The sequence below is a fragment of the Myxocyprinus asiaticus genome, chromosome 16 (genome assembly GCF_019703515.2).
Source record: "Myxocyprinus asiaticus isolate MX2 ecotype Aquarium Trade chromosome 16, UBuf_Myxa_2, whole genome shotgun sequence".
Lineage (NCBI taxonomy): Eukaryota > Metazoa > Chordata > Actinopteri > Cypriniformes > Catostomidae > Myxocyprinus > Myxocyprinus asiaticus.
In genome coordinates, this window is record NC_059359.1 from 10,129,219 (window position 1) to 10,156,666 (window position 27,448).

The 27,448-nt window shown below is 38.6% G+C and overlaps 1 protein-coding gene across 1 annotated transcript; it reads left to right on the plus strand.

The window, feature by feature from the left end:
- Nucleotides 1-1,252: 1,252 nt before the first annotated feature.
- Nucleotides 1,253-27,195, plus strand: LOC127454619 (centrosomal protein of 85 kDa-like). The gene is made up of 14 exons (XM_051721941.1): nucleotides 1,253-1,464; nucleotides 3,486-3,540; nucleotides 3,637-3,762; nucleotides 10,964-11,682; nucleotides 13,197-13,327; nucleotides 13,458-13,575; nucleotides 13,658-13,843; nucleotides 14,294-14,446; nucleotides 16,294-16,448; nucleotides 17,724-17,841; nucleotides 18,018-18,068; nucleotides 20,570-20,677; nucleotides 20,840-21,092; nucleotides 25,309-27,195. Exons 2-14 carry the CDS (start codon nucleotides 3,501-3,503, stop codon nucleotides 25,470-25,472), a joined length of 2,322 nt encoding a protein of 773 aa, XP_051577901.1. The 5' UTR covers nucleotides 1,253-1,464; nucleotides 3,486-3,500; the 3' UTR covers nucleotides 25,473-27,195.
- The last annotated feature ends 253 nt before the right edge of the window (nucleotides 27,196-27,448 follow it).

The following is a 27,448-nucleotide window of genomic DNA, read 5'->3' on the forward strand; positions in this document are numbered from 1 at the left end:
TATGGCAGATGTAGAAAAAGAAGTTCCACCTTACAGGTAATAGAGCCAACCACCTTTTAGATACAGACATCACCTGTCAGTCAACTCGAAAACGCACATCCGCATTATCTGGACCAGCCTGAAAAATAGTGTTTTTAGCGTGATCTGAGCTAAAGAAGCACAATTTATTACACCAATGTTGTCAGTTTATACTGCTGAGTTGAAATATGTTCTTTGATCCGAACCTCAATATTTAAGTCCTTTTTTACTATCAGTCTCCACTATCACATTCTTATTCATTTTTTTTTTTGGGTGATTCACGTTCTACGTGCATATCGCCACCTACTGGGTGCGGAGGAGAATTTATATTAAAAAAGGACTTAAATATTGATCTGCTTCTCACCCACATCTATCATATCGCTTCTGAACCACAGCTTTAACCACTGGAGTTGAATGGATTACTTTTATACTGCCTTTATATGGTTTGTGGAGCTTAAAATTTTTGGTGCCCATTCACTTGCATTGTGAGGACCTACAGTGTTCAAATATTCTTCTAAAAAAAATGTTTTTGTTCAGCAGAAGAAAGAAAGTCATACATCTGGGATGGCATGAGGGTGAGTAAATGATAAGAAAATGTTCATTTTTGGTTGAACTATCCCTTTAAGTTCTTTTGAACTTAGCATGGTGTCTAAAAAACGTGATGCTCCCGTCCATGCAACATTTAAAGACGTCTGTCTAGTGCATGTTTAAATAGAAAAACGGTTGAAAAACAGCATGGTTGGACGCAAAAAAGTGTTTGGTGTGAACCAGCTCTTAATTTCTATGGCCCCTTCATGTAATGATAACTGCAGTGTTTAGAATGAAATACTGGCTGCTAACTGCATACTGTAGACTGAATACTGCATACTATTAAAAAAAATTGTATGTGAAATATACAATATACATAAAAATACAGAGGTTAGAAAAATACAAAACTACACCATAATAAACAGATATTTTGTGTGCAGTACTTGACTTACAGACTAGCTGTTTTAACTGGCCTAAGCTGCATTCAATCTGTGGTGCTATGGGCCTTGTCTGGGCTATTCTGTTGCTTTTTATAAATAGATATATAGGAAAGGGCCTGCTCACACCAGAGACCTGTCTGCTCACGCATTAGACCGGTCTGTGCTACTGCAGCTTAAAGCTCCTTTTGCAAGTTGTTTACCACCAAGCGTGCTGCAGAGGGCGCGTGCTTACATAACGTGGCACGCAGGACAAACGGAGAAGAAGAACTAAAAAAACGGTTGGAAAAACTCGAGCTTCAGGCGTTTCCACGGCGGGTATTTGAAGCTTTAGGCTGCTGTATGTTGTTATGTGTCCTTGTTGACATTAGCATTCAATAAGCGTCTTTCATGTAATACAGCATATGTAATGTCCCTCTGGCTGTGCTGTTTTCTCGTCATTGTTATCTTGAGCAAAGAACCCAACAGCTCTTGAGTTGAGGTAAGTGGAGTTGTTTTTTAACTCGTGTTAAAACTACGTTAGCTTACTTGGCTATCTGTGCTAGTAGAGTTTGTTTTCTCTTTGGTTATTTGTATCGCTCTTTGTGGAGCTTGTTTGCAAAAAAGGTAGAAGCATAATTTGGTGAGTTTTTTTTGTTTTGTTTTTTTTGTTCTGTTCGTAACTTTTAATAACATTTTGAACATGTCAGCGTTTTATTTTATTTATTTATTTTCTTATGATTGTGCGGGCTGATTAAGAAAATTAAATGGGTTTTGTATCCAAATGGGGTTTGCACGGATAATTTTCATTTGCAAATGAAATGTCTTGCGAACAAATAATCTGAAATGTATTTGGAATGTTTTTATATATTTATACATATTTAGGAAATTGTGTGGATGCTTGTGGACATTTTATATTTGCTGTTTTGGCTATATTTAAATCTGCTCCTTTTAACCCTTAAATGTATTGGGAATTTCCCCAAACACTTACATAGTCGGGTCTTTAGAGACCCGGCACGTATATCTATCAAAAATGGATATAAAAAATGGCCAGATAATGTTTTGAAACTTTTGCACTTTCAAGACAATTAGAAAATAATAAAATAGAATATATTTTGATGTATTTTTATTTTACATATATCAAAGAGAAAATGCAATAAATCATGGCAAATCTAGAACAGGATTCATTACTTTCACACTGAAATTTTATGAGACGCAACTGGCTGTCAAACACATATTGGGTTACACAACACATAATCTAAAGACCCTAGGTATGTGTTTAAGGATTAATTGGAATCACACACACACACACACACACACACATTAAATGAAGACCCTGTGATGGCCAGCCCAATCTCCAGACCTGAACCCCATTGAAAACCTCTGGAATGTGATCAAGAGTAGAATGGATGGCCACAAGCCGTCCAACAAAGCCAAGCTGCTTGAATTTTTGCACCAGGAGTGGCATAAAGTCACCCAACAGCAATGTGAAAGACTGGTAGAGAGCATGCCAAGACGCATGAAATCTGTGATTGAAAATTAGGGTTATTCCATAAAATATTGATTTAAGTTAAAACATTAGTATTGTGTTGTTTAAAAATGAATATGAACTTGTTTTCTTTGCATTATTTGAGATCTGAAAACACTGCATCTTTGTTATCTTAACCAGTTGTAATTTTCTGCAAATAAATGCTCTAAATGACAATAGTTTTATTTGGAATTTGGGAGAAATGTTGTCAGTACTTTAGAATAAAACAAAAATACTCTAACCAGCCCATCTGGCACCAACAATCATGCCATGGTCCAAATCACTGAGATCATATTTTTTCACCATTCTGATGTTTGATGTGAACATTAACCGAAGCTCCTGACCTATGTCTACTTGAAATTATGCACTGCACTGCTGCCACACAATTGGCTAATTAGATAATCGCATGGATGATTGTTGGTCCCAGATGGGCTGGTTTGAGTATTTCTGTAACTGCTGATCTCCTGGGATTTTCATATACAACAGTCTCTAGAATTTACTCTGAATGGTGCCAAAAACAAAAAAAAACATCCAGTGAGGGGCAGTTATGCTGATGGAAACGCCTTGTTGATGAGAGAGGTCAACAGAGAATGGTCAGACTGGTTCAAACTGACAAAGTCTTCAGTAACTCAGATAACCGCTCTGTACAATTGTGGTGAGAAGAATATATTCTCAGAATGCTATTCTGAGATGCCGGTTGGTGCTGTTTTGGCGGCACGAGGGGGATCTACACAATATTAGGCAGGTGGTTTTAATGTTGTGGCTGATCGGTGTGTGTATATTATTTATATATATATATATATATATATATATGTATGTATGTATATGTGTGTGTGTATGTTAATATCAAAAGTACTGTGTTAAAATAAAAGGATTTATAACTTTGTTAATGGACATAATATGTCCACTTCTCATCTGTGGTCTGACTCCAAGAACTGTTGTGTTTTAACAGTGTTGCATGTTTTATTTTTATTTTCTTTGACTCCTTTCCACAGTTGACGGCAGTAGGAATGACCACATCACAGAAATACCAGAACCCCAAAATGTCAGGTACATGTCCAATAGAGGAGTAACATCTGTTATGTTCATCATAACAAACATGAACAATAATAGATTGTCACAACCTGTGTTATTTTTGTTTTTCAGCGGGGCACTCCGACACTGAGTGGCTGACACCTGCTGTGTCTGAAAAGTTCCAGAGCCGTTTAGGATGGCGGTCCAGCGCTGGAGAAAATGGGGACATGGGGCTAGGGGCCTCTGACAACACAGAAGGTGAGAACTTTGCTAGCATTCAGATATTTCCATGCTCATTTGCTTGTCTTTATATGTCTGTTGTATAACAGACCTGAATTCATGGGCAAGACCTCATCAGTTCCTTTTTGTTAACAGCATTGTTGTTATTTGCAAAATAAACTGAAAATTAGGCTGTATTGTCTTTTGATATTTATTCTAATGAATATTAACATTGGAATAATGAAATGTTTTCAAGAAGGGGCAAAAGGAACACAATATTTTAAGCATGTAAATTTATATTTGACCCTGCAATGAAAGTAGGCAAATCAGAATGGACCAGATGTCACACTTCAGGGCTTCTGTTTGGAATTAAAAAATTTTTTTCAAAATGATAAAATATACAATCTCCAGTTTCCAGTAACTTTGCAAACCCTGAAGCATCTCTTCAGTGATGTTTGCATTCATTTAAACTTTAATTGATGCAGAACTGCTAAAGTGAGAGCTTCCTCCATTTTTAAGTTTGCCAAGAGATCAGTCTATGAGGTTTTGATCCACTATATTAGTCAAACATGTTTTGAAACATCTTTGCTAATGCGCATTTGCAAGTTACCAAACTTACACTATATTGCCAAAAGTATTCGCTCACCCATCCAAATAATTGAATTCAGGTGTTCCAATCACTTCCTTGGCCACAGGTGTATAAAATGAAGCACCTAGGCATGCAGACTGCTTCTACAAACATTTGTGAAAGAATGGGCCGCTCTCAGGAGCTCAGTGAATTCCAGCGTGGTACTGTGATAGGATGCCACCTGTGCAACAAGTCCAGTCGTGAAATTTCCTCGCTACTAAATATTCCACAGTCAACTGTCAGTGGTATTATAACAAAGTGGAAGCGATTTGGGAATGACAGCAACTCAGCCACGAAGTGGTAGGCCACGTAAAATGACAGAGCGGGGTCAGCGGATGCTGAGGCGCATAGTGCGCAGAGGTCGCCAACTTTCTGCAGAGTCAATCGCTACAGACCTCCAAAGTTCATGTGGCCTTCAGATTAGTGCGTAGAGAGCTTCATGGAATGGGTTTCCATGGCCGAGCAGCTGCATCCAAGCCATACATCACCAAGTGCAATGCAAAGTGTCGGATGCAGTGGTGTAAAGCACGCCACCACTGGACTCTAGAGCAGTGGAGACACGTTCTCTGGAGTGCCGAATCACGCTTCTCCATCTGGCAATCTGATGGACGAGTCTGGGTTTGGTGGTTGCCAGGAGAACGGTACTTGTCTGACTGCATTGTGCCAACTGTGAAGTTTGGTGGAGGGGGGATTATGGTGTGGGGCTGTTTTTCAGGAGCTGGGCTTGGCCCCTTAGTTCCAGTGAAAGGAACTCTGAATGCTTCAGCATACCAAGAGATTTTGGACAATTCCATGCTCCCAACTTTGTGGGAACAGTTTGGGGATGGCCCCTTCCTGTTCCAACATGACTGCGCACCAGTGCACAAAGCAAGGTCCATAAAGACATGGATGAGCGAGTTTGGTGTGGAAGAACTTGACTGGCCTGCACAGAGTCCTGACCTCAACCCGATAGAGCACCTTTGGGATGAATTAGAGCGAAGACTGCGAGCCAGGCCTTCTCGTCCAACATCAGTGTCTGACCTCACAAATGCGCTTCTGGAAGAATGGTCAAAAATTCCCATAAACACACTCCTAAACCTTGTGGAAAGCCTTCCCAGAAGAGTTGAAGCAGTTATAGCTGCAAAGGGTGGGCCGACGTCATATTAAACCCTATGGATTAAGAATGGGATGTCACTTAAGTTCATATGCGTCTAAAGGCAGATGAGTGAATACTTTTGGCAATATAGTGTATATGCAGCAGTAGATGAAAATGCTATGCATGTATCAGCCTTTAACCCAAGTACATAGAAATTACATTTCCTACATCATAGGTAGAAAGAAATTATACTCCTTTTAGACCAGGTTTTGACTTTGACCAAAACGAACAGCAGGGAGAATCCCCCCCCCCTTTTTTTTTTTTTTTTTTTTTTATAAATTTACAATAGACTGTAACCTCCTGCTGGCTGTTAATAGACTAAGCTGTTGTATTTTTGGCTATAGAGTTTGGTCATAGTTCTGGGACTCATGATATTTGGAGTAGGATATTATACTCCATGCCTTAAATTCCTCCAGGCGGTGTTGCACTTCCACTGATGGGAGGTCTCATTAGGAGGGCCTGACCTGGAGTGCTGAATGGAAAGTCTGATGCTGGTCTTGTTTCCTCTTCTCTGCTGTTTTAAACATGTAATACACAGAGATTAGCTGTACTTGAGAGCTAGAGTATATCTGTTACTAGGGGAGTAAGATCTGTATAAAATGTGTGGTGAGTTCAAAAACATTGATATGTTCAATTTGCCAACTTATAACTTATGTTGATGTCATTGTGTTAATACTATTTGATCTGTTATGGTTGGTTGCTTATTAGTGATCCACAAATTAGTTGGCCAGGCTGATTAATCAGCTGATTTTGTCCATTTTGAGATTATCGGCATAATGGATTGGGAAGGCCAATTAATCGTCATATATTTGACTGGACAGGCAGATTAATGATCTGATGTTTGTCCATTTTTAGATGATCGGCATAACAGACTGGCCTGGCAGATTAATGTGCCAATAATTGTCAATTTTGAGATTAGTGGCAGGTAGGGTATGTTGGATAAATATAAATAGACTAAGCAGTGTACTGTTCATAATTATTGCATTTTTAATTGTTCATGAGATGGATAGCCTGAGGGGAAAAAACTGTTCCTGTGCCTGATGGTTCTGGTGCTCTGTAGAGCCGTCCAGAAGGCAGCTGTTCAAAAAGGTAGTGGGCTGGGTGAGTGGGGTCCAGAGTTGTTTTAACTGCACTAGTGAGCCAGCCGTTCAACCTCCCTTCTGTATACAGACTCATCGTCATCTTGGATGAGGCAAATGACAGTAGTGTTGTCTGCAAACGTCAGGAGCTTGACAGAGGGGTCCTAGGCAGTGCTGTCATTGGTATACAGGGAGAAGAGTAGTGGGGAGAGCACACATCCCTCAATAAGCAAATTGAAGGGGATCTAGAAAGGGTCCAGTGATGTCCTTCAGGTGGGCCAACACCAGTATCTCAAATGACTTCATGACCGCAGATGTCAGAGTGATGGGTCTGTAGTCATTAAGTCCTGTGATTTTGGGTTTCTTTGGGACAGGAATGGTGGTAGATCATTTGAAGCAGCAGGGAACTTCACACTGCTTCAGTGATCTATTGAAGATCTGTGTGAAGATGGGGGCCAGCTGGTCAGCACAGGATTTTAGACAAGTGGGGAAACACCATCTGGGCCCTGTGCTTTCCTTGTCTATTTTTTCCAGAAGACACGGCACACCTCCTCTTCACAGATCTTAAGTGCAGGCTGAGTAGCAGGAGGGGGGAGGAGAGGGGTTGCAGGACGTGTTGATGTTTGTGTGCAATGAAGGTCAGAGGGGTGTGAGACTAGGCCTTTCAAATCTACAGTAAAACACATTCAAGTCAGCCAGTTGCTGTTTCCATACAGTGTTGGGGGATGGTGTCTTGAAGTTAGTAATGTCGTTTAGGCCTCTCCACACTGATGCAGGGTCGTTAGCTGAACTTGTTTTCAGCTTCTCCGAGTATCTTCTTTTAGCCACTCTGATTTCCTTATTCAGTGTGTTCCTGGCCTGATTGTACAAGATTTTATCCCCACTTATGTAAGCATTCTCTTTGGCCTGATGAAGCTGCCTGAGTTTTGCTGTAAACCATGGTTTGTCATTGTATGTTAAATAAGTCCTAGTAGGAATGCACATATCCTCAAAGAAACTGATATATGATGTCACAGTAGCTGTGAGCTTGTCCAGATTGGTGTCTGCACCCTCAAATACATTCCAATCAGTGCAGTCAAAGCAGGCTTGTAGTTCCATCTCTGCTTCATTGGTCCATATCTTTACAGTCTTTACTACATTAAAAGTGAGTCCGGGTATTGTCGTTCCATGTCTGTGATCTGATCAGCCAGCTGTTGCAGCGCTGCATTCATGCACACGAGTGGAGGAATATAAACACTCACCAGAATAAATGAGGAAAACTCCCGTGGCGAGTAGAAAGGCTTACAGTTGATAAACAGCGCTTCCAAATTAGGACAGCATATATTCTTTAACATTGATACATCTGTACACTTTTATTGATGTAAAAGCATGTTCCACCGCCTCTCGTTTTCCCCGATAACTCCGCGATGTGTTCCGCTCTGAACAGCTGAAAGCCCGGCAGATGTAAAGCGCTGTTAGAATGACTTCACTCAGCCAGGTTTCTGTGAAGCACAAGGCAGCACAGTTTGAAAAGTCCTTGTTTGTATGGGTGAGGAGATGTAGTTCCTCCGTTTTGTTAGGAAGAGAGCGGAGATTCGCTAGATGAATACTCTGCAGTGCTGTTCGAAATCCGCGCTGTCGGAGGTTGACCAGCATGCGGGCTCGCTTCTCTCACCTGCATCTCATAGCGCGCTTAAACACAGCTGCGCCTCCGACTAAAATGTCCAGCAAAAGATGCTTGGCATAATGGACTGGCCTGGCAGATTAATGAGCTGATATTTGTCCATTTTGAGATGATTGACATATTGGACTGGCCAGGCAGATTAATCAGCATATGTTTTCCCATGTTGAGATGATCGGCATAATGGAGTGGCCAGGCAGATTGCTGAGCTGATATTTGTCCAGGAGATGACTGGCATAATTGACTGGCAGGAACATTTTGTTGATATTTGTCCATTTTTAGATTATTGGCATAAGAAACAGGACAGGCAGATTAATTATCCGATATTTGTCCATTTTGAGATTATTAGCATAACAGTGCCTGTGTTAAAAAGTTTCAGTTCCAGAATCTAGCCATGTTCAAATTTGTTTAGTGACTAAAATGAAAATAGGGATGTGCATGGTAACTGTTTGTACATTTCTGATAACCGCGAGGGTTCATGATTGGTTATTCATCAGGAATTGGGACTCCGGAACAACAAACGTTTTTATAACGCATGAAACAGGACACAGGTTTCTTCAGATGCATTTATAAAAATTTACATTCTTTTTAGCTTGACACTGTGTCTAAAAAATGCCGTGGTCCTGTGCGCTAAACAAAGACAAAATGCGGAGCAATGGTCAAAGACATCCATCCAGTGTGTTTATATAGAAAAACAATTGAAAAACAGTGCAGACGCATGCAAAACACATGTGAACAGCCCCTAATTCACCCTATTTTTGAAAAACTGACCCGTCAGGCTCTGATCGGGTTGCAGACCTCTATTGCATGTGTAGAATACCTTTTTTTTTTTTTTTTTTATAATGCAATTTTGTCTCATTTGTTAATTAAATTGTAATAATATATATTTGCTTATATACTGTATATTTAGCAGCCATTTGCCACCCTGCTCTCTAGATGATGGCTCTCTAGGTATTAGCTTTGAGCATTGAAAACCCATATCGGTTGACCACTGTTGTTGTTTTTTGTACTCTGAGATAAGTGCCCATGGTAACAGTAATTACTAAGAGCTAAATCTTTTGAGTTTTCTACCAGAATGTGGTGCCTAGCAACTATTACTTTTGTAAACTGGTGAAACTACATCATACTCATGCTAATAAGAGTCGGGTTTTATTTGCTTTTAAACAGCCAAAACAGTTGCAACACTAAACTTCTTGGCAGCAGTTAGAGAACATTTCAGGGGTTATAAATATGTAGCTGGGTATCTGTGGTCTTGATGTTGAGATGGTGATGGCTGTGTTTTGCTCTAGGTGTTTCTTGTAATTGCAGGAAACCTCTCGGGACTCCAAGAATCTTTGGTTTGCTAAGGAATTGTTTAAACCTGTCCACAGTAGATGTTTAAAACAGAGCACCCTCAGGGCACACTGTCAGACCCTCCTACAACTGCCTTCCTCTTGACATCTCCACTTGATTTGTGTGCTAATTTAATTGTTGTGTTGGGAAACCTGTTTAAAGGCACTTTAAACAGATGTATTACAGTATTAAGGGGCATTAGGTGTGTGTGTGTGTGTGTGTGTGTGTGTGTGAGAGAGAGGTGAGCTGTATGTGTAAAGTAGGAGGCCCACACATAGACACCTCACAGTGTAACATGAGAGGGATCTATAAATACTGCTAACCTTTCTGTGTGTATGCGTTCCTGGGTTAACAGAGCCATTAGAGAGAGAAACTCTCAAAGCAGGTAGACTCACCTTGATGTTAGTTTTCTGAAACTGTGTTCTGCCAGACATAGTGGGTGTGTTTAAGTTCAATTGCAGGCTGGCAGTTTGCTCAAATCATTTAGTGAATCTCAGAGATGCAGTGGAAGAACGTTGGAGTTAGCATAAAGGCTTAAATGGCTCACCTTTCTTCGGTGGATGAAAATGTTTTCATTTGTAGGTATCTCTCTTACTGCTAGCAAGGTGAGTAATGTGTGCAATATTTCTGATACTTTTTTTATTGATCTTGATGCTAAAATAGTGTTTGCAATTTTACAATGTCTTTTAGAATGTGGTAAGAATTTAGGAATAACAGTGTGATAAAATTGAGAAGAGAAAGTTGTGTTTTGATTTCACTGTGTATTTTTGACTACTTGATTTTTAAGTTAGTCTAAAGTTTTCCAGGTTATTTTCATACTTAATGTCTATGGATCAGCATATCAGTGGCATTCTTTCGATTACCACAGACAATGATTTCAACTCATCCCTCAGTTTTTAAAAATGAACATGGAAAACACATATATTTAGCTTATAAGGGAAGCCGTAAACCTATTACATTGGACTGTGGTATTTCTAGTCTTCTGAGAAAGTTGTTTTATTCTTTTGACACCCTTAGCAATGTCAGTCCAAAATACTTTTGTTTTATTTTATTTTATTGTTTTGTTTTTTTATTAATATAAGTTGTAAAGGATGTTATAAGTTATACCTGTTTATTTTATATTTTAACCTGGATTGTTCCATGAAAATAGCCATAGGAGCTGGCAGAGCGTTAAAAACAATGTAAGCCAAGAAGACTGAACCAAAAATAAATGTTTAAAATATGCAACTGTCACTCAGAATATAATACTAGATACTATGTTGGGCAAAAAATCCTTTAAGGCAGCCTTTTTTTATTATTATGGTAAAAACTGCCAATCTGGCATTGGATCACGTAGCTCCTTTAAGACATAATTGGACTTTAGTTTCATGCATGCTCTAAACTGTCTCACTCTGTTTCCGTTCTAGATTTCTGCAGCATTGGCAGCAGCCCATCCTTCCAGCCCATTCGCAGTCAGATCCCCATCCCCACCGCCCATGTCATGCCCTCCACGGCTGGAGCTCTGGCCTCCAAGCCTAAGCCACATGCCACTGATGAGACCCGGGCGTCCTCTAGCTCATCCAGCTCCAAGTCATCCCTCCCCAAATCTGTGTCCTCGCCCAACCTGGACGCTTCGCACGAAGGAAATTTAGACGCAACTTCAGTCAAACCGGATTGTCTGAGCAGATATCGCAGTCTAGTAAATGGCCTCGACCACTCGCTTTTCCCCTCTGGAGATCAAACAAGACTCGATGAATACCAGAAGTTTGATGTACCCGCAATGGAGCCCACACTTAATCAGTCGGCTCTGCTAGGGGGCCTTTGCCCGGATGTGCGGCAACAGCTGCAAATGACGGGGCTTGCGGAAAATACTGGTTTGCTGGAACAGACCTATAAAGTATTACCAGAGGCCAGGGCAGGTCTTGCCTGTGCCGCAGACCCTTATGGCCAAAGGAACATTCATTCAGGGTCTGGAGCCAGGATGTTTTCTGTACCTCAGGGCCTACACCCTCAGGCTCTCTTGAGGGACCAGCCCAAAACTGGAGCTTATGATCCCTTACTGCAAGAACGCTGTAGTGAACTGGCCAGCTGGCAGCAGCAGAAGCAGAAACTTGAGAGTTTGCGGCTGCAGGTGGAACAAATGCAGGTTAGAGTCCTGGTGCTCACATGAAAGGAAACTGGAATAGCTATTTAACATTTAAGGAGTATTCTAGGTTTAATACAAGTTAAAGATGCTGTAAGCTATTTTTTTTTTTTTTTTTTTTTTAAATGGAATGGTATGCAGAAAATGTTCCTCCTTCCTCAAAGATATCACCGAAATAAGTGTCGAGATATCTCATGGGTCTCTGTAACAGCAATAGACTCTATAAACAGAAAAAAAAAGTTGACCATGGATGCATTCTTTGATCAGCCAATCAGAAGACTTTGATGTGCTTACTGCCTGTCAATCATTTTGTACATTTACATAGTGTAGTAGTTGAAGCAGATCTTTTAGGTTTAATGTCATATTCATAACTGTTGTCAGCTGAGGGCGCTATTTTGCTACTGTTGTGTTTGACAACTGTGAGAAGACACACTGCGGTGATGGTCTCAATGCTATCTTTGGAGGGCGGTGTTTTGGAAAGATTGGGTGTGTAATTCAACGGCTTAGTCTCTTGGGAGTTCCAGAATGGCTAAAATTGCTTGCAGCACCTTTAAGCTCGGTCGACAGAATTTGTGGTGTAAAGTTGATTACTACAAAAAAAAAACATTCGACTTGTTCCTCCTCCTTATTTAAAAAAAAAAAAAAAAAAAAAAAAAAGGAAAAATCTGGGTTACAGTGAGGCACTTTCAATGGAAATGAAGCGGGCCAAACTGTAAATGTTAAAATACTCAGTTTCAAAAGTATAGCAACAAGATGTAAATGTTATACATGTTTACAGAAGTTTAGTGTGATAAAATCGCCTACTAACCTTTTCTGTGTATATAGTTATAGCCAGTTTTACAACTTTGTTGCTGTGATGACACAATGCCATAAACTCTAAAACAACCATAAAAACAATGATTTAAACAACTTTACAACTCAAATAATACACAAGTTTTAACAGAAGAATTAATGTAAGAGCTTTTATAACATTTTAAACTTCACATTTCAGCCTTTAAACCATCCAGAAATTGGCCCCATTCACTTTCATTGTAAGGAATCGCACTGTAACCTCGATTTTTGCTGCTGCTTTTTTTTTAAAGAAAAGGAGTGACGAGTCGAAATAATTTGTTGTGTTAATCAATATTATGCCACAAATGCTGTCAATGAAGCTTAACTTGTATTGAACACAGAATATTTATTTAAACTTATACTTGTAAGTGGATACATCCATTGGTTATCAGTAGGCCCTCACAAAATCTGCAATTGTTGAAATCTGTGCTGATTATGAAGAAAATCTGTGGAACTCTGTGGAGTTGATGGTATAGCTGAGAGTACAACACTCTTATTGGTTGTTAAAACCATTATCAGATTAGTCAAATATATATTTGATAGTTAATAGTTTAACATGCAAAGGGCTTTGGTGTGTTTTGTGAATGACAGCCCTTTGAAATCGGTGGAAATTTCCATGGTTATCATTGTAGTCCTAAATGTTTTTGGAAATACCATTTTCAAATGCAAATTTCTCTTTATTGCAGTTAATGACAGGAGGGGGTGCACAATATGCTTCTCTCTATCCAACATCTCCTCACACAGAAAACAGTAAGTGGGATGCTGTCATCAAAGCCAATGAAAACTTGCTGAAAGACAAAGAATTTACCATTGAAAGGTAATGCCAAGCTTTCAGTGTAGATCAACATCTAATTCTGAAGATTGTGAATTTTTTGAAAAATAGTTTACATTTAGAGCCTGAAATTGTGCTTGATTCTGAGATAAATGTAGTAACTGGTGCATTGCAGGCAGAAACAGCAAATGTCTCTGTTGGAGCAACGTCTTCGAGAGAGTGAACTGCAGGTGCACAGTGCCCTCATGGGACGTGGAGCCCCTTACACAGACATGTGTCTTTTGAGACTACAGGTTGGTATACACACCTTTTTCTTAGTCGGCATCAAAACTGAGTTGACACTTTTTCAAAACCTCTTCTCTGTGTGTTTAACAGGAGGCCCAGCGGGAAAATGCCTTTTTGCGAGCCCAGTTTGCTGAACGCAATGACTGCTTTTCCAAGGAGAAGCTTGAAGCTGACCGGAGACTGGGTGCTGTGGAAGCCGAGATGCAGCGTTTGAACGAGATCTTGAAAGAAAGCAGTGAAAAACATGCAGAGGAGCTCAAAAAACAAGAGGAGAGGGTGAGTATATCTGAAGCTTGATCCACTTATATGAACCACCTCTACATACCCTATATGAGTCCTCTATACAGGTTCCTACGGTCATGGTAAATGTGGAAATATCATGGAATTTGAAAATTATGATTTCCAGGGCAGGAAGAGTCCTCTTCCTTTAAAAGTCATGGAAATATCATGGAAATTTCTATATTAAATGAAAAATTTTCTAGCTCTACACTGCTCTAAACTAATTAATGGAATAGAAATTGCACTCACAAAGACCAATCTCTTTTCAAATGTTTTTTAAAAATTCTGTTATCATGAATGACTGAAAGTCATGTAATACCATGACATCGCTCACAAAGGTGTGGGACCCCATCTATAATGCAATTATGACTTTAAAGCACACTAAAAACCTAAATTTAAGCTTGTATTTAAATTCTCATGTTGTAGTATTTGCTCTTTATTATAAAGATCCGCAGTCGGGACAAGCATATCAACAGCTTGAAAAAGAAGTGCCAGAAGGAGTCTGAGCAGAACAGAGAAAAGCAGCAACGTATTGAGACGCTTGAGAGATATCTGGCTGACCTCCCCACAATGGAAGACTACCAGGCCCAGCACAAAAAGGTCAGCCAACACCGCTTGATGTTTTCTTTTGTTGTGTTTCCAGATACCATTTCAATATCCACAGCACCCGCAGATCATACATCTAGACCTATTGTATTGTTTATTTTAGTAAAGGAATATTCCTCTTTCTGTGTTGACTCACAAAATCTCAGGCTCCCTCTGCCTTTTCCTCAGGAGGTTATCGTTTCTAATTAGGGAAATTTATCGGCTAATTATTGACCAAATTAAAATCATCGCTAATCGGTTTTAAGCATGACAACGCAGATATGAAAAACTGATAGTTCAGTTATAATTAATTATCAACAATCTTTGTAAAAACTCTATCAGTTCACATGCACAATCCAGAAATAATGATAGCCACAGAATATAGAAGGGTTGGCACTCCAAAGAACATGTAATATTTAAGTTTTAATCATTCTCTCTCGCATTAATGACAATAAACCGTTGTTACAGACGTGACAGTTGTTAAAGCGGCACGTACCTATACATGAGGAAAAACCATCCAATATGCTTTGAAACCAATTTTGACTTCTTAGACATTGTTATGGTATCCATGAAAACTACACGATTGATTGAGATAAGATTGAAATTGCAATATGGTCTTGCATGATTACAAACCTTGAAAGCTTAAAAATGGGCTGCATTCAGCGATTCAGTCAGCATTGTGTAAGCAGGTGGCGCCCTCTAGCGGTCTGGAAGGCATTATCCATTATAACACAATAGAACTTTTAAAGGGGTTTTGTTCATTTCGTAACTTTATTTTTCCATGATGTGGTTGACATTTCCGTGGAATTGCCCAACATATGCATAATATGAATTTGTGATGTTCTATCATATACAGTACAAACATGTAAAATGTGAGTTCTGTTGTTTTGAACTGCAAAAAACTAGTGCAAAAATGTTTGTACAAAATAAGCTTTTTTTTTTTTTTGCATCAATCAGCATGCCCTGATATTTAGTATTTTTCCTTTTTTTTTTTTTTTTTTTTTTTTTTACTTTTTATCTTCTATTTATCTTTCATTGTGGCTCTCTTTAATATATTTGCCTGTCTTGTGTTTAATGGATCCAATACATTTTAAATAGAAATGTATTATAAGAACAATAAAAAGCTTTTGTACCTTTTTGTACATTTTTAAAACATAATTCCTGAGCAAAACAGTGATCTGATGACAAAATAAGGTTAGTGGCAAAAATATTGGTATCTGAATTGGCCAACAGTCTTTGGTTAAAATCGATATCGTCCAAAAATGTTCACATCGTTGCATCACTATTTCTGATGTGTACTTGGTTTGTTATGCACAAGATAGACAGAAATGGTATGCTGGTATTCCCTACGTTGTGGGTACCAAATGTCCCCACAAGAATAGTAAAACCCAAATTTTTGACGTTGTGGGGACAATCAGTCGGTCCCCATGAGGAAAACAGCTTATAAATCATACTAAATTATGTTTTTTGAAAATGCAGAACGTTTTTCTGTGAGGGTTAGGTTTAGGGGTAGGGTTAGGGGATAGAATATAAAGTTTGTACAGTATAAAAACCATTATGTCTATGGAAAGTCCTCCATAAAACATGAAAACCAGTGTGTGTATTTTGATCATATAACAGTTCCAAAATCTACCAACAGGTGTGTGTGTGTGTGTGTGTGTGTGTGTGTTTAGTGAATTTTAGATAAAAGTTGTGAAAGTGTGTTAATTTCAGCAATTTTATGTACATCTCATATACTAAATTGTTTGGTGTACAGAATATATTTGTATTATTTTGCCATCACCCATATCAGTCGACCTCTATTTTGAACACCTGTTATCTTATGTGTATACTAACATTACACCTGTTGCATTGTGTTGTAGCTGGAGGAGATAGAGGAGAGGGCAGCTCAGTTGCAGGCCACTGTCAAAGATCTGGAGGTCCAATTGGAGGAGTCCTGCAGTGCTGTACGCAATAAAGAGACCCAACTGGAAGAACAAAAACGCAAGGAGAGAGAACTACTTACAACAGTCACCAGGTAGTAGAAAATAAATAAGCCCAAACATTTCAAAAAAATTACACAGTGGCTGTAGTCAGCTTCCTGTCTAGTCTGGCAGCTCCGTACATTTTTAGTTTACATTAGGGCTGAAAAAATTAATTCAAATTTGTATCTTGTATATGACCCAAATTTGAAATAAATTTTAATGTCGGCACATATAGACCATACAGCACCGTGTTATATTATTGGAAAGAACAGTCCTGCTATAATATAATATATATAATTTCTGCAAGACAGGACGGGGTTGGAGTGGGGGGTTGAGATTGAGACACACATTTCCAAATTGAATTCCTTTCCTGACAAAACGTTTTAAAACCCATTGCTTAATCTGAGAATCGCTGATAAGAGAGCAAGACCTCCACCTTAGGGGCTGTTGACACCGAACGCTTTTCGCAACTATCCAGTTTACCATTTGTTTTTCTACGTAAACATGCATTAGATGAACGTCTTTGATTGTTTTGCTACTTTTGGTTGTTTATTCAGTGTCTCGTGCAGGAGCACTGTGTTGTTTAGATGCTGTGTCAAGTTAAAAAAAAAAAAAAAAAAAAAAAACGTTAAAAACGCACCTCGAGACACCTGTGTTCTGTTAAATTGTATTTGTTGCACTTCATCTAGCCTTTTTTAGCACAAGAATGTGATCAGTCTGAAGTCAGCGTTAGTGCTTGGCTAACATCCAAAATTTGAATGCACAGTTTTAGCATTTGAATGTTCATTTTTATCTGAAAGTTGCTGTAAGCGATATTTTGCATTCTAAAATTTCCCCAAGATGAGCCGTTGGATTAGCCACACCCACTTTTTCCAAAACCCCGCACTCCAAAGATACCATGAGCTTTATTGAGACCGACACGAGCAGAAATGGTTGTCAGAAACAACAGCAGCAAAATAGCGCTCTCAGCTGATGACCGTTATGAGCAACATGGCATAAAAATGTCAGTAAGCCTCAATTCGCTGCAACTACAAGACTCTGAGAATGTGCAAAATGATTGACAGGCAGAAATCGTCATTGTCCACGGTTCGCAGACACATTTTTGTTTGCTGTTTACAGAATCTAGAGCTGTCACAGAGGTCAGTGAGATATCTCAGGACACTTATTTCATTAATATCTTTCAGGAAGTAGTAAATTTTTTTTTGCATGAAAATAGCGCTTACAGCACCTTTAAATTAGGTGAAAATTTTAATTTCTCATTTTAATTTGACAGCCTTAGTTGATGTAGACGTTGGTCCTAATATTGTTTGATTTGCTGTTGTGTTTAGTCTCCAGAATAGAGTGAAGGAAAGCCTTGAGGATGGGGTGAGATTGCCCTCTCTTGATGTAGAGAAGCTACGAGAAGAAAACACAACCTTGAAAGAAGAGCAACAACGACTCAAAAAGGTTTTAATCCCTCACTGTATTTTCAGAGGACATGTTAAACTGCAGTGATAGTTTATTCAGCAAAGGTTTTGTTGTTAATAGAGCAAAAACATTACTCTTCTTCTTGTCTTGATCAGTATTTATTTGTTCTGTGCTAATATATGAAGGTACGGTCTGAATTAATCTTTCTTTTATAGGTCATTGAGAAGCAACTCAGAATAATGGAGCAGCTGGGCTCACAGATCAGGGTAAAGATTCAATTTAGTTCAATTCAATTCATGTTGTATAGCACTTTTCACAATACATGTTTATTCAGAGCATCTTAACAAAGAAAAGTAACTTGATATCTGTAATGAGCAAGCCGGAGATTACTGGCAAGGAATAACTGCCTTAAAGCTGAAGTATGTCTTTGTTAAAATACTTTCTTCTGTCCCAGCTTAATATGCAGAGACAACTATAAGTAAGCCATTCAGTGGTTAATTTTCTTGAAAACCATAAACACTGTCTCTGTGGCACTTTGAAAATTCCTCTGTTTGTTTTAAGAGACCCGTTTAGACCCGGACCAATAACACTACTCAACAATGGCATGAGTTGGGGGGCGGGACGACGACTATCTCTTTGTTTGACCAACAGCAGGCGGGGGGCATATTCAGAAAGCTGTTTTGAATACAATGTTTATTTGTGCAATTCCATTTGGCGGCACACAGAAATTACATCCTTCAGCTTTAAGATGGTTACTGTAGGTAGGATGTAGTAGGATCCAGTGACTCAATAAAAGGAGCATTTTCCTCTGGCTGGCACATGTTTTAACAGTTGTGTATGGGCTAATATATAAACTAGACACATAATTAGGAAGTTATTGCAAATTACAATATTAATGGATTATGTTAGTGCAGACTGTTATTATAAGTTAAGTAAACTGCCAGACTTGCTAACCTTATTCTATGATCAATTGCTCAGTAACTTACGTTCAATAGTAACTTAGGCCTGGTCATAATATGTATTGGGTCTCCAATTTCATGACGACATGCATCAATCGTTAAGTCAGTGTATTACTGCTCTTGCATTTACAAGAGGAGGCTTCTTTTGGTCAGATAGCAGCTAGACACATAATACCTGATATAAACGCTGCAAAAAAGAAACGTCCCTTTTTCAGGACACTGTATTTTAAAGAATTTTGTAAAAATCCAAATAACTTTACAGATCTTTATTGTAAAGGGTTTAAACAATATTTTCCATGCTTGTTCAATGAACCATAAACAATTAATGAACATGCACCTGTGGAACGGTCATTAAGACATTAACAGCTTAATGACGGTAGGCAATTAAGGTCACAGTTATAAAAACTTAGGACACTAAAGAGACCTTTCTACTGACTCTGAAAAACACCAAAAGAATGGTCCCTGCTTATCTGCGTGAACGTGCCTTAGGCATGCTGCATGGAGGCATGAGGACTGCAGATGTGGCCAGGGCAATAAATTGCAATGTCTGTACTGTGAGACACCTAAGACAGCGCTACAGGGAGATATGAAGGACAGCTGATCGTCCTCGCAGTGGCAGACCACGTGTAACAACACCTGCACAGGATCGGTACATCGGAATATCACACCTGCGGGACAGGTACAGGATGGCAACAACAACTGCCCAAGTTACACCAGGAACGCACAATCCCTCCATCAGTGCTCAGACTGTCCAGAATAGGCTGAGAGAGGCTGGACTGAGGGCTTGTAGGCCTGGTGTAAGGCAGGTCTTTACCAGACATCACTGGCAACAACATCACCTATGGGCACAAACCTACCTTCGCTGGACCAGACAGGACTGGCAAAAAGTGCTCTTCACTGACGAGTCGTGGTTGTGTCTCTCCAGGGGTGATGGTCGGACTCGCGTTTATCGTCGAAGGAATGAGTTTTACACCGAGGCCTGTACTCTAGAGTGGGATCGATTTGGAGGTGGAGGGTCCGTCATGGTCTGGGGCGGTGTGTCACCGCATCATCGGACTGAGCTTGTTGTCATTTCAGGCAATCTCAACGCTGTGCGTTACAGGGAAGACATCCTCCTCCCACGTGGTACCCTTCCTGCAGGCTCACCCTGATATGACCCTCCAGCATGACAATGCCACCAACCATACTGCTCGTTCTGTGCGTGATTTCCTGCAAGTCAGGAATGTCCTTGTTCTGCCATGGCCAGCGAAGAGCCCGGATCTCAATCCCATTGAGCACGTCTGGGACCTGTTGGATCGGAGGGTGAGGGCTAGGGCCATTCCCCCCAGAAATGTCTGGGAACTTGCAAGTGCCTTGGTGGAAGAGTGGGGTAACATCTCACAGCAAGAACTGGCAAATCTGGTGCAGTCCATGAGGAGGAGATGCACCGCAGTACTTAATGCAGCTGGTGGCCACCCAGATACTGACTGTTAATTTTCAGTTCCTTTGTCCAGGGACACATTATTCCTTTTCTGTTAGTCACATGTCTGTGAAACTTGTTCAGTTTATGTCTTAGTTGTTGAATCTTTTTATGTTCATACAAATATTTATATATGTTAAGTTTGCTGAAAATAAAAGCAGTTGAAAATGAGAGGATGTTTCTTTTTTTGCTGAGTTTAGTTGACATCACAACAATGTCTTTCTGATTTACTAGTTTTTGTAGCTTTTTGTTGTGAACGTTAGAGTATGACGACATAGTATCTTTTATTTCAAAAGAACATGTTGAAATTTAGTTGCACCAGTAATATTGTGTGTATATGTTGACCCAGACTCTAGAGGAGCAGCTTTCTCAGGAGGACTGCAGTAGTCAGGCCCTGCGAGAGGAGGTTGCAGAGAAAGAGGAGGGTCTGCAGCAGTTACGTACCGCTATGAAGGAGGTTAGTAGTTGACATGTCTGTACCAGTACTTCAAAATCTATTTGCACAGCAACACTTATGTTTTTGCCTGCTGGATCTTTTGAAGACCATGTGCTGATTCATGCTTTCATGTTTTTATAGCACACAAAGGAGAACTGAGGTCTGTATCTGTTTGTATTTCAGCTCTCAGTACAGAACCAGGAGCTGATGGAGCATAACCTCACCCTGCAGGAGCGTCTTCAGGGTGAGTCGTTGTCAGGTGGTCATGGTCTGTCTGATAGAAGTGCTCCAGTGATCCCTGTAGGTGCCCGGCTCACCCAGAGGCTGTACGGAGAGATGGCCTCCTGTCTGTGTGACCTCCGCTTCCTCTGCAACGTCCTCACCCAGCGAGCACAGGGCAGAGACCCAAACCTCTCCATGCTGCTTGGCATTGCCTGTGAGTTTGCCCTCTGCTATCCACAAATATATATATAATATATAATGCAGATATAGTTGGTTGTAGCATAATCTGCTACCTTCACCTGCTGATAGGGTGAATCTGATTAAAAACATGTCCAGGTCAAATTTTATCCGAAAATCAAAAGGTAAAAAAAAAAGGTTTATACTTTATAAAAATGAAGCCTAATTTAGGACCATTAAGATTTTTGGCATTGTGATGTCATATTTATGACAATTTAGCACATTTGCAATAGGGATGGGCATTCATCAATAATTTGGTATTCAAATATTTAAGCTCATAAACTCGAATATTCTATTATTTAAATGAAGGTAATTAATCAGAGACTTTGTAAAAAAAAAATTTCAATCGTTAAGGTTGCATCACCATTTAAAAAAAACAAGCTTCTATTTATATCCAAAATAAGCTTATATTATGTACTGTTTTTTTGTTGAAAACATTTAAACAAGCAATGCATGAAATCAAAAAAATACAGAATGAAAGCATTTAAGCTCATGCAAAGCGAAGAAAAAGAAACAGCTAATAAAGTAGACTGACACAATTAACATACAGGATGAATATAAACATATAATAGTTATGTTTATATTGTATCTCATGTCATGTTTTTGTTGAGAAAAGCAAGCATATCCACATGCTCAGTAAACTATACTCATTTATACACACCAGTTTAATTGATGGGATGTCCCTCCGCTAGCAAAGTCTTTCTCGGATGCCATGATTGTTGTTTACAGAAGCATCGTGGGGATTACGTTGCAACAGGGATGCTGCTTTCTGATGAGTTGCACATACAGGTGCATCTCAATAAATTAGAATGTCGTGGAAAAGTTCATTTATTTCAGTAATTCAACTCAAATTGTGAAACTCGTGTATTAAATAAATTCAATGCACACAGACTGAAGTAGTTTAAGTCTTTGGTTCTTTTAATTGTGGTGATTTTGGCTCACATTTAACAAAAACCCACCAATTCACTATCTCAAAAAATTAGAATATGGTGACATGCCAATCAGCTAATCAACTCAAAACACCTGCAAAGGTTTCCTGAGCCTTCAAAATGGTCTCTCAGTTTGGTTCACTAGGCTACACAATCATGGGGAAGACTGCTGATCTGACAGCTGTCCAGAAGACAATCATTGACACCCTTCACAAGGAGGGTAAGCCACTAACATTCATTGCCAAAGAAGCTGGCTGTTCACAGAGTGCTGTATCCAAGCATGTTAACAGAAAGTTGAGTGGAAGGAAAAAGTGTGGAAGAAAAAGATGCACAACCAACCGAGAGAACCGCAGCCTTACGATTGTCAAGCAAAATCGATTCAAGAATTTGGGTGAACTTCACAAGGAATGGACTGAGGCTGGGGTCAAGGCATCAAGAGCCACCACACACAGACGTGTCAAGGAATTTGGCTACAGTTGTCGTATTCCTCTTGTTAAGCCACTCCTGAACCACAGACAACATCAGAGGCGTCTTACCTGGGCTAAGGAGAAGAAGAACTGGACTGTTGCCCAGTGGTCCAAAGTCCTCTTTTCAGATGAGAGCAAGTTTTGTATTTCATTTGGAAACCAAGGTCCTAGAGTCTGGAGGAAGGGTGGAGAAGCTCATAGCCCAAGTTGCTTGAAGTCCAGTGTTAAGTTTCCACAGTCTGTGATGATTTGGGGTGCAATGTCATCTGCTGGTGTTGGTCCATTGTGTTTTTTGAAAACCAAAGTCACTGCATCCATTTACCAAGACATTTTGGAGCACTTCATGCTTCCTTCTGCTGACCAGCTTTTTAAAGATGCTGATTTCATTTTCCAGCTGGATTTGGCACCTGCCCACACTGCCAAAAGCACCAAAAGTTGGTTAAATGACCATGGTGTTGGTGTGCTTGACTGGCCAGCAAACTCACCAGACCTGAACCCCATAGAGAATCTATGGGGTATTGTCAAGAGGAAAATGAGAAACAAGAGACCAAAAAATGCAGATGAGCTGAAGGCCACTGTCAAAGAAACCTGGGCTTCCATACCACCTCAGCAGTGCCACAAACTGATCACCTCCATGCCACGCCGAATTGAGGCAATAATTAAAGCAAAAGGAGCCCCTACCAAGTATTGAGTACATATACAGTAAATGAACATACTTTCCAGAAGGCCAACAATTCACTAAAAATGTTTTTTTTTTATTGGTCTTATGATGTATTCTAATTTTTTGAGATAGTGAATTGGTGGGTTTTTGTTAAGTGTGAGCCAAAATCATCACAATTAAAAGAACCAAAGACTTAAACTACTTCAGTCTGTGTGCATTGAATTTATTTAATACACGAGTTTCACAATTTGAGTTGAATTACTGAAATAAATGAACTTTTCCACGACATTCTAATTTATTGAGATGCACCTGTATACGGGAGTAAAGATTACACCGCTTATACAGTACATTTAAACAGGAGCCCAGCTTTCTCACAGTAAGCCACATTCTTAATAACCCGCTTTCTGGTGTCAATATAAACGTACTGACAGAACCGTGTGTGACAGATCAATGGTGATTCTAATTAAATTCTCATTAATACAGTATTTTTACATTAATACAGTAAAATAATTACTCTAATGCATTGATTTTTTTTTTTTTTAAATCGGCATGCATAAATGAGGAACAACAAAAAATACTGTGATTGATAAATACTTTAAGGCATGTTCATACCAAGTCCAATGGATTCCGATAGCATTATTCATACCGACATTTATTTTATTTGTTGTTTTTTTGGGAGAGGTCTTTTTTTTTTTTTTTTTTTTTCAGACTGCGATTAACACTGACTGACCAATGAGAAGAGCTTTTTGTCATTTTTCCAGAGTCACTGCAGCTGCTCAATCCAGCGTGTTGGTGGCGCTAATCAACTGGCAAACACCGACATTGGACGTGCAGCTGATATACACCCCCGAAAATTATATACTTAAAAAATAAATAGTTGTAGTTCATGAACCCTTTGTAATACAAACATAAACCCGATCTATTTTTTAAAGTCTGCTTATGTTTTTTGTCTTAATGTACATTATATGTATGTCACTGTGCCTGTTATATTCTCATGGCAGTGAAAATAGCTACGATGTTTCGTTTGCACTAAACTCGTAGTAAAATTTCCCATAAAGACTCCTTACATGCAATATTTACTGTAGACAAACAAATTGCAGAACCACAATGCTAGTTTTATTGCAAGGACAATATAACAAAGTATTGCAATCATTTAAATAAAATGTGTGTTTTTTTTTTTTAATAAATATTATGCATCCTATTTTATACTATAGTATAGCCTACTTGTTATTCTTAATGTAAATTACTCCACGCGTATTTATATCACTGTACCTTGTGTTATATTATCCAGGCATTATAAAAAGAGAAGTTGGGTTCAGGAGTCTTTTTGGAATATACTCGTGGCAAAATAAATGAGCAAATAAATATGCAACAGGGCTCTTTACTTAACTCTCAAAAAAAAAAACAGATTATATACTCCTCAAAATGCATCAACACCATGGAAAGATCATAATGAAATGGTTATGCCAAATTAGGTAAATAAATTCTTTAACAGTGTTCAATGTATTGATCTCTTAACAGCTGAAGGTGCAGACAGGAGACTATTATAAATGTTTGTAGAGCAGCAACAGCGCCACCTACTTTATAGGGGTGAAATAGTTTTTCGTTTAATTTTTTTATGAACTCGCCGTTAGAGGTTCATCTCGCAAAATCGTCTCGGATTTGGTGTGAAAAGGCCTTTAAAAAACAAAATTTACTCATTAAAGTAATGAGTAAGAGTTTGTATTACAATAATTCCAATTTTAATTGTCATGAAAAAAATGTCATAATGCTAAAAATCTAAATGGTCCTAAAAGTCTCTTTGTTTTAGCAAAATATAATTTTACATTTTATGTTGGATTTTGAGGTGAAATATGACCTGAACTTTACAGGTTTTGTGAGATACTCCCTGTTAATCTTTTAACAAGCAAATTCCATCAGGTGGAAGAATTAAATGGTTGGATGTAGGACTGTTTCTATGTAATTCTTTTGTAGTCGTTGTTGCCAAACAATAAGACTTATGCTAACATGCTGTCATGGAAACTGTGTTTTCTGTGCAGTTACAGCTCTAGTTTAATGACCGTACTGTATATCATCTGTGTTGTGGGTGTTGTCATCTGTTGCAGCTCTGAAAGTTTATCTTCTTGTCTCCTGCAGCTCCCCCTCCAGTAGCAGAGCAGTGGGAGGACTGGCTCAGCCCTGAGGGCCTGCAGAAGAAGATACTAGAAGCTCAGCAGCTCCGACGAGAAGTTGAGGAACTGAGAACCACCATCTCTGACCGTTATGCTCAAGACATGGGAGAAAACTGCATCACTCAGTGAGCCTGGACAAAGCAGCTTGTGCTCAGTGATGGTAACTCTGTATCAAGAGAACAGTTTGATGTCATTGTTTGGTGCCTTTCAGAGATTTTGAGACCCTAGAAGCTCTACAAAAACAAGACTTCTCCACGACGGACTAACAACACTAATGACAAAATAATCTACTAAATCAGATGGATATTTTTATACAAAGCTTTCATAAGATATTTTACCAAAATGTCTTTTTGTGCAGTGGAAAGAGAATTGTTATTTAATATTAATCTTTCCATGTATTTGGGAATGCCTGTGATGTTGACAATCAACTGAAATTCTTTTTGTTTTAAGAATTAACATGCCATTTTTTTACAATGGTAAAGTGTCTACTATAGAGTGTGGCTTTGTCGCATGTAATGACAGGTCACATTTAATGACGGTCATCTATCATCTCAAAGTAAACAAAACATGCCACACCAAACACGGCATTTAAGGCTGAGAAAATACTTGGGCAAAACCTCTGGTTGTTTGAGATATTAATCGAAACATTTTCTTGTGTTTAACCTCCGTATATGTTAAAGATATGTCCAAACCATTTCGCTAATACTGTAAGGAGTCGTCTTGTACACAGTATTATGCAGACCAATAAATAGTGACAATTTTAAGCAGGATGATGCAAGATAAGTTAAGGTAAGCGGACTTCTTCCTTAAACAGCTCAAAAATCAATTGCAAATAGATGGTCATGTTCTGTTTATTATAGTTTGTTCCACAAAGGAGAGAAGGGTTTAAACACGGCCCTTTCCGATCAGTTTCAGTATTTTCAAAGTCATTCTTTTTTTACTTTGTTCCGAGTACCTCACAGCATTTACAGACTCTGTATTGCTGTCAAATGAAAATGGTAATTGTTTGAATGGTTGGTTTCTATTGAGAGGTCTTGCCAATAAACGCACATGAGGATGTGATGTGCTTTGTTGTAATCCATATTATATTTGCTGTCTGGTTCATAATTTGTTTGATCAACTGTGAAAATAATGTCATTAAATCAATACACCAGACAAAGTAAATGTATGAAGCAAAAATTTTATTAGTGAGTGCACTGTAGAACATTACACCTGGTGCCTTAAGATCTGTGAAGTAATCTGTAATTGCTGAATTTTTAATAGCTTTACAGCACAACATACCAATGTAAACACTAAGTGTCTCTGTCTAATATAATGTGCAACTGCCAAGATTTTTGGATTGCAAAATGGGAGCATATGTATTGTGATTGAGTATCGCAAGGTAAATTGTCGTCTTTGGTCCAGAAACATCTCTAACCAGTGTGAACATAACGTCATGATGCTTTACTTTTTTTTTTTTTTTTAAATATTGTATTTCTTTCAGGTTTAACACAAAACCAGCCAGGCAAGCATCACATGCCAAAATGTTATAATAACACTAAATGTTTATATAGAGACTTATTGGTCTTAAGTTCGTCTCCCTTTTTAGAAATAAAGATTTGTAATTTCATAACCTTATGCTGAATATTTGTTTTCAGTATGTACAATTCTGATAGTCCACAAAAAAATCTTTTCATCTCTTTTTATCCTGGCCAGTCATGTAAGTGGCTATTCTCTATTTGATGAAGGTCATTCTTTGTTTCTTTGCTCTCTGTGAGTAGAAGTTTGTGCCTCTCGATAATCATTTGAGAAATCAGTAAATGTTAATAAACCTATGAATCAATTCTGAAGCCTAAACATAGATAAATAGGTAAAAGAATAAACAATTTGATCATCAAAATAAATTATTATAAATTAAAAAGTTATTTTGAATTGTCTTTATATGTTTTCTATTTTATATAATATACAGTAATTATAAGAAATAAAAAATATATTATTTTATTATAAGTTTAGTCTTTGTTTATATTATCAGATTGATTATTTTAACTAAACATTTTAGGATACCATTTATGTAATTATTTTCACTGAATTACATTTATATAAATAATTTTTTTCTTTTTCTTTTC

What these genes read in the sequence shown, in the direction of transcription:
- LOC127454619 (XM_051721941.1), top strand. Translation starts at nt 3,501, where the DNA reads ATGACCACATCACAGAAATACCAGAACCCCAAAATGTCAG. An exon ending in CCAGAACCCCAAAATGTCAG is followed by an intron (nt 3,541 to 3,636) that starts GTACATGTCCAA and finishes TTTGTTTTTCAG; the next exon opens with CGGGGCACTCCGACACTGAG. An exon ending in CTACTTACAACAGTCACCAG is followed by an intron (nt 16,449 to 17,723) that starts GTAGTAGAAAAT and finishes TGTTGTGTTTAG; the next exon opens with TCTCCAGAATAGAGTGAAGG.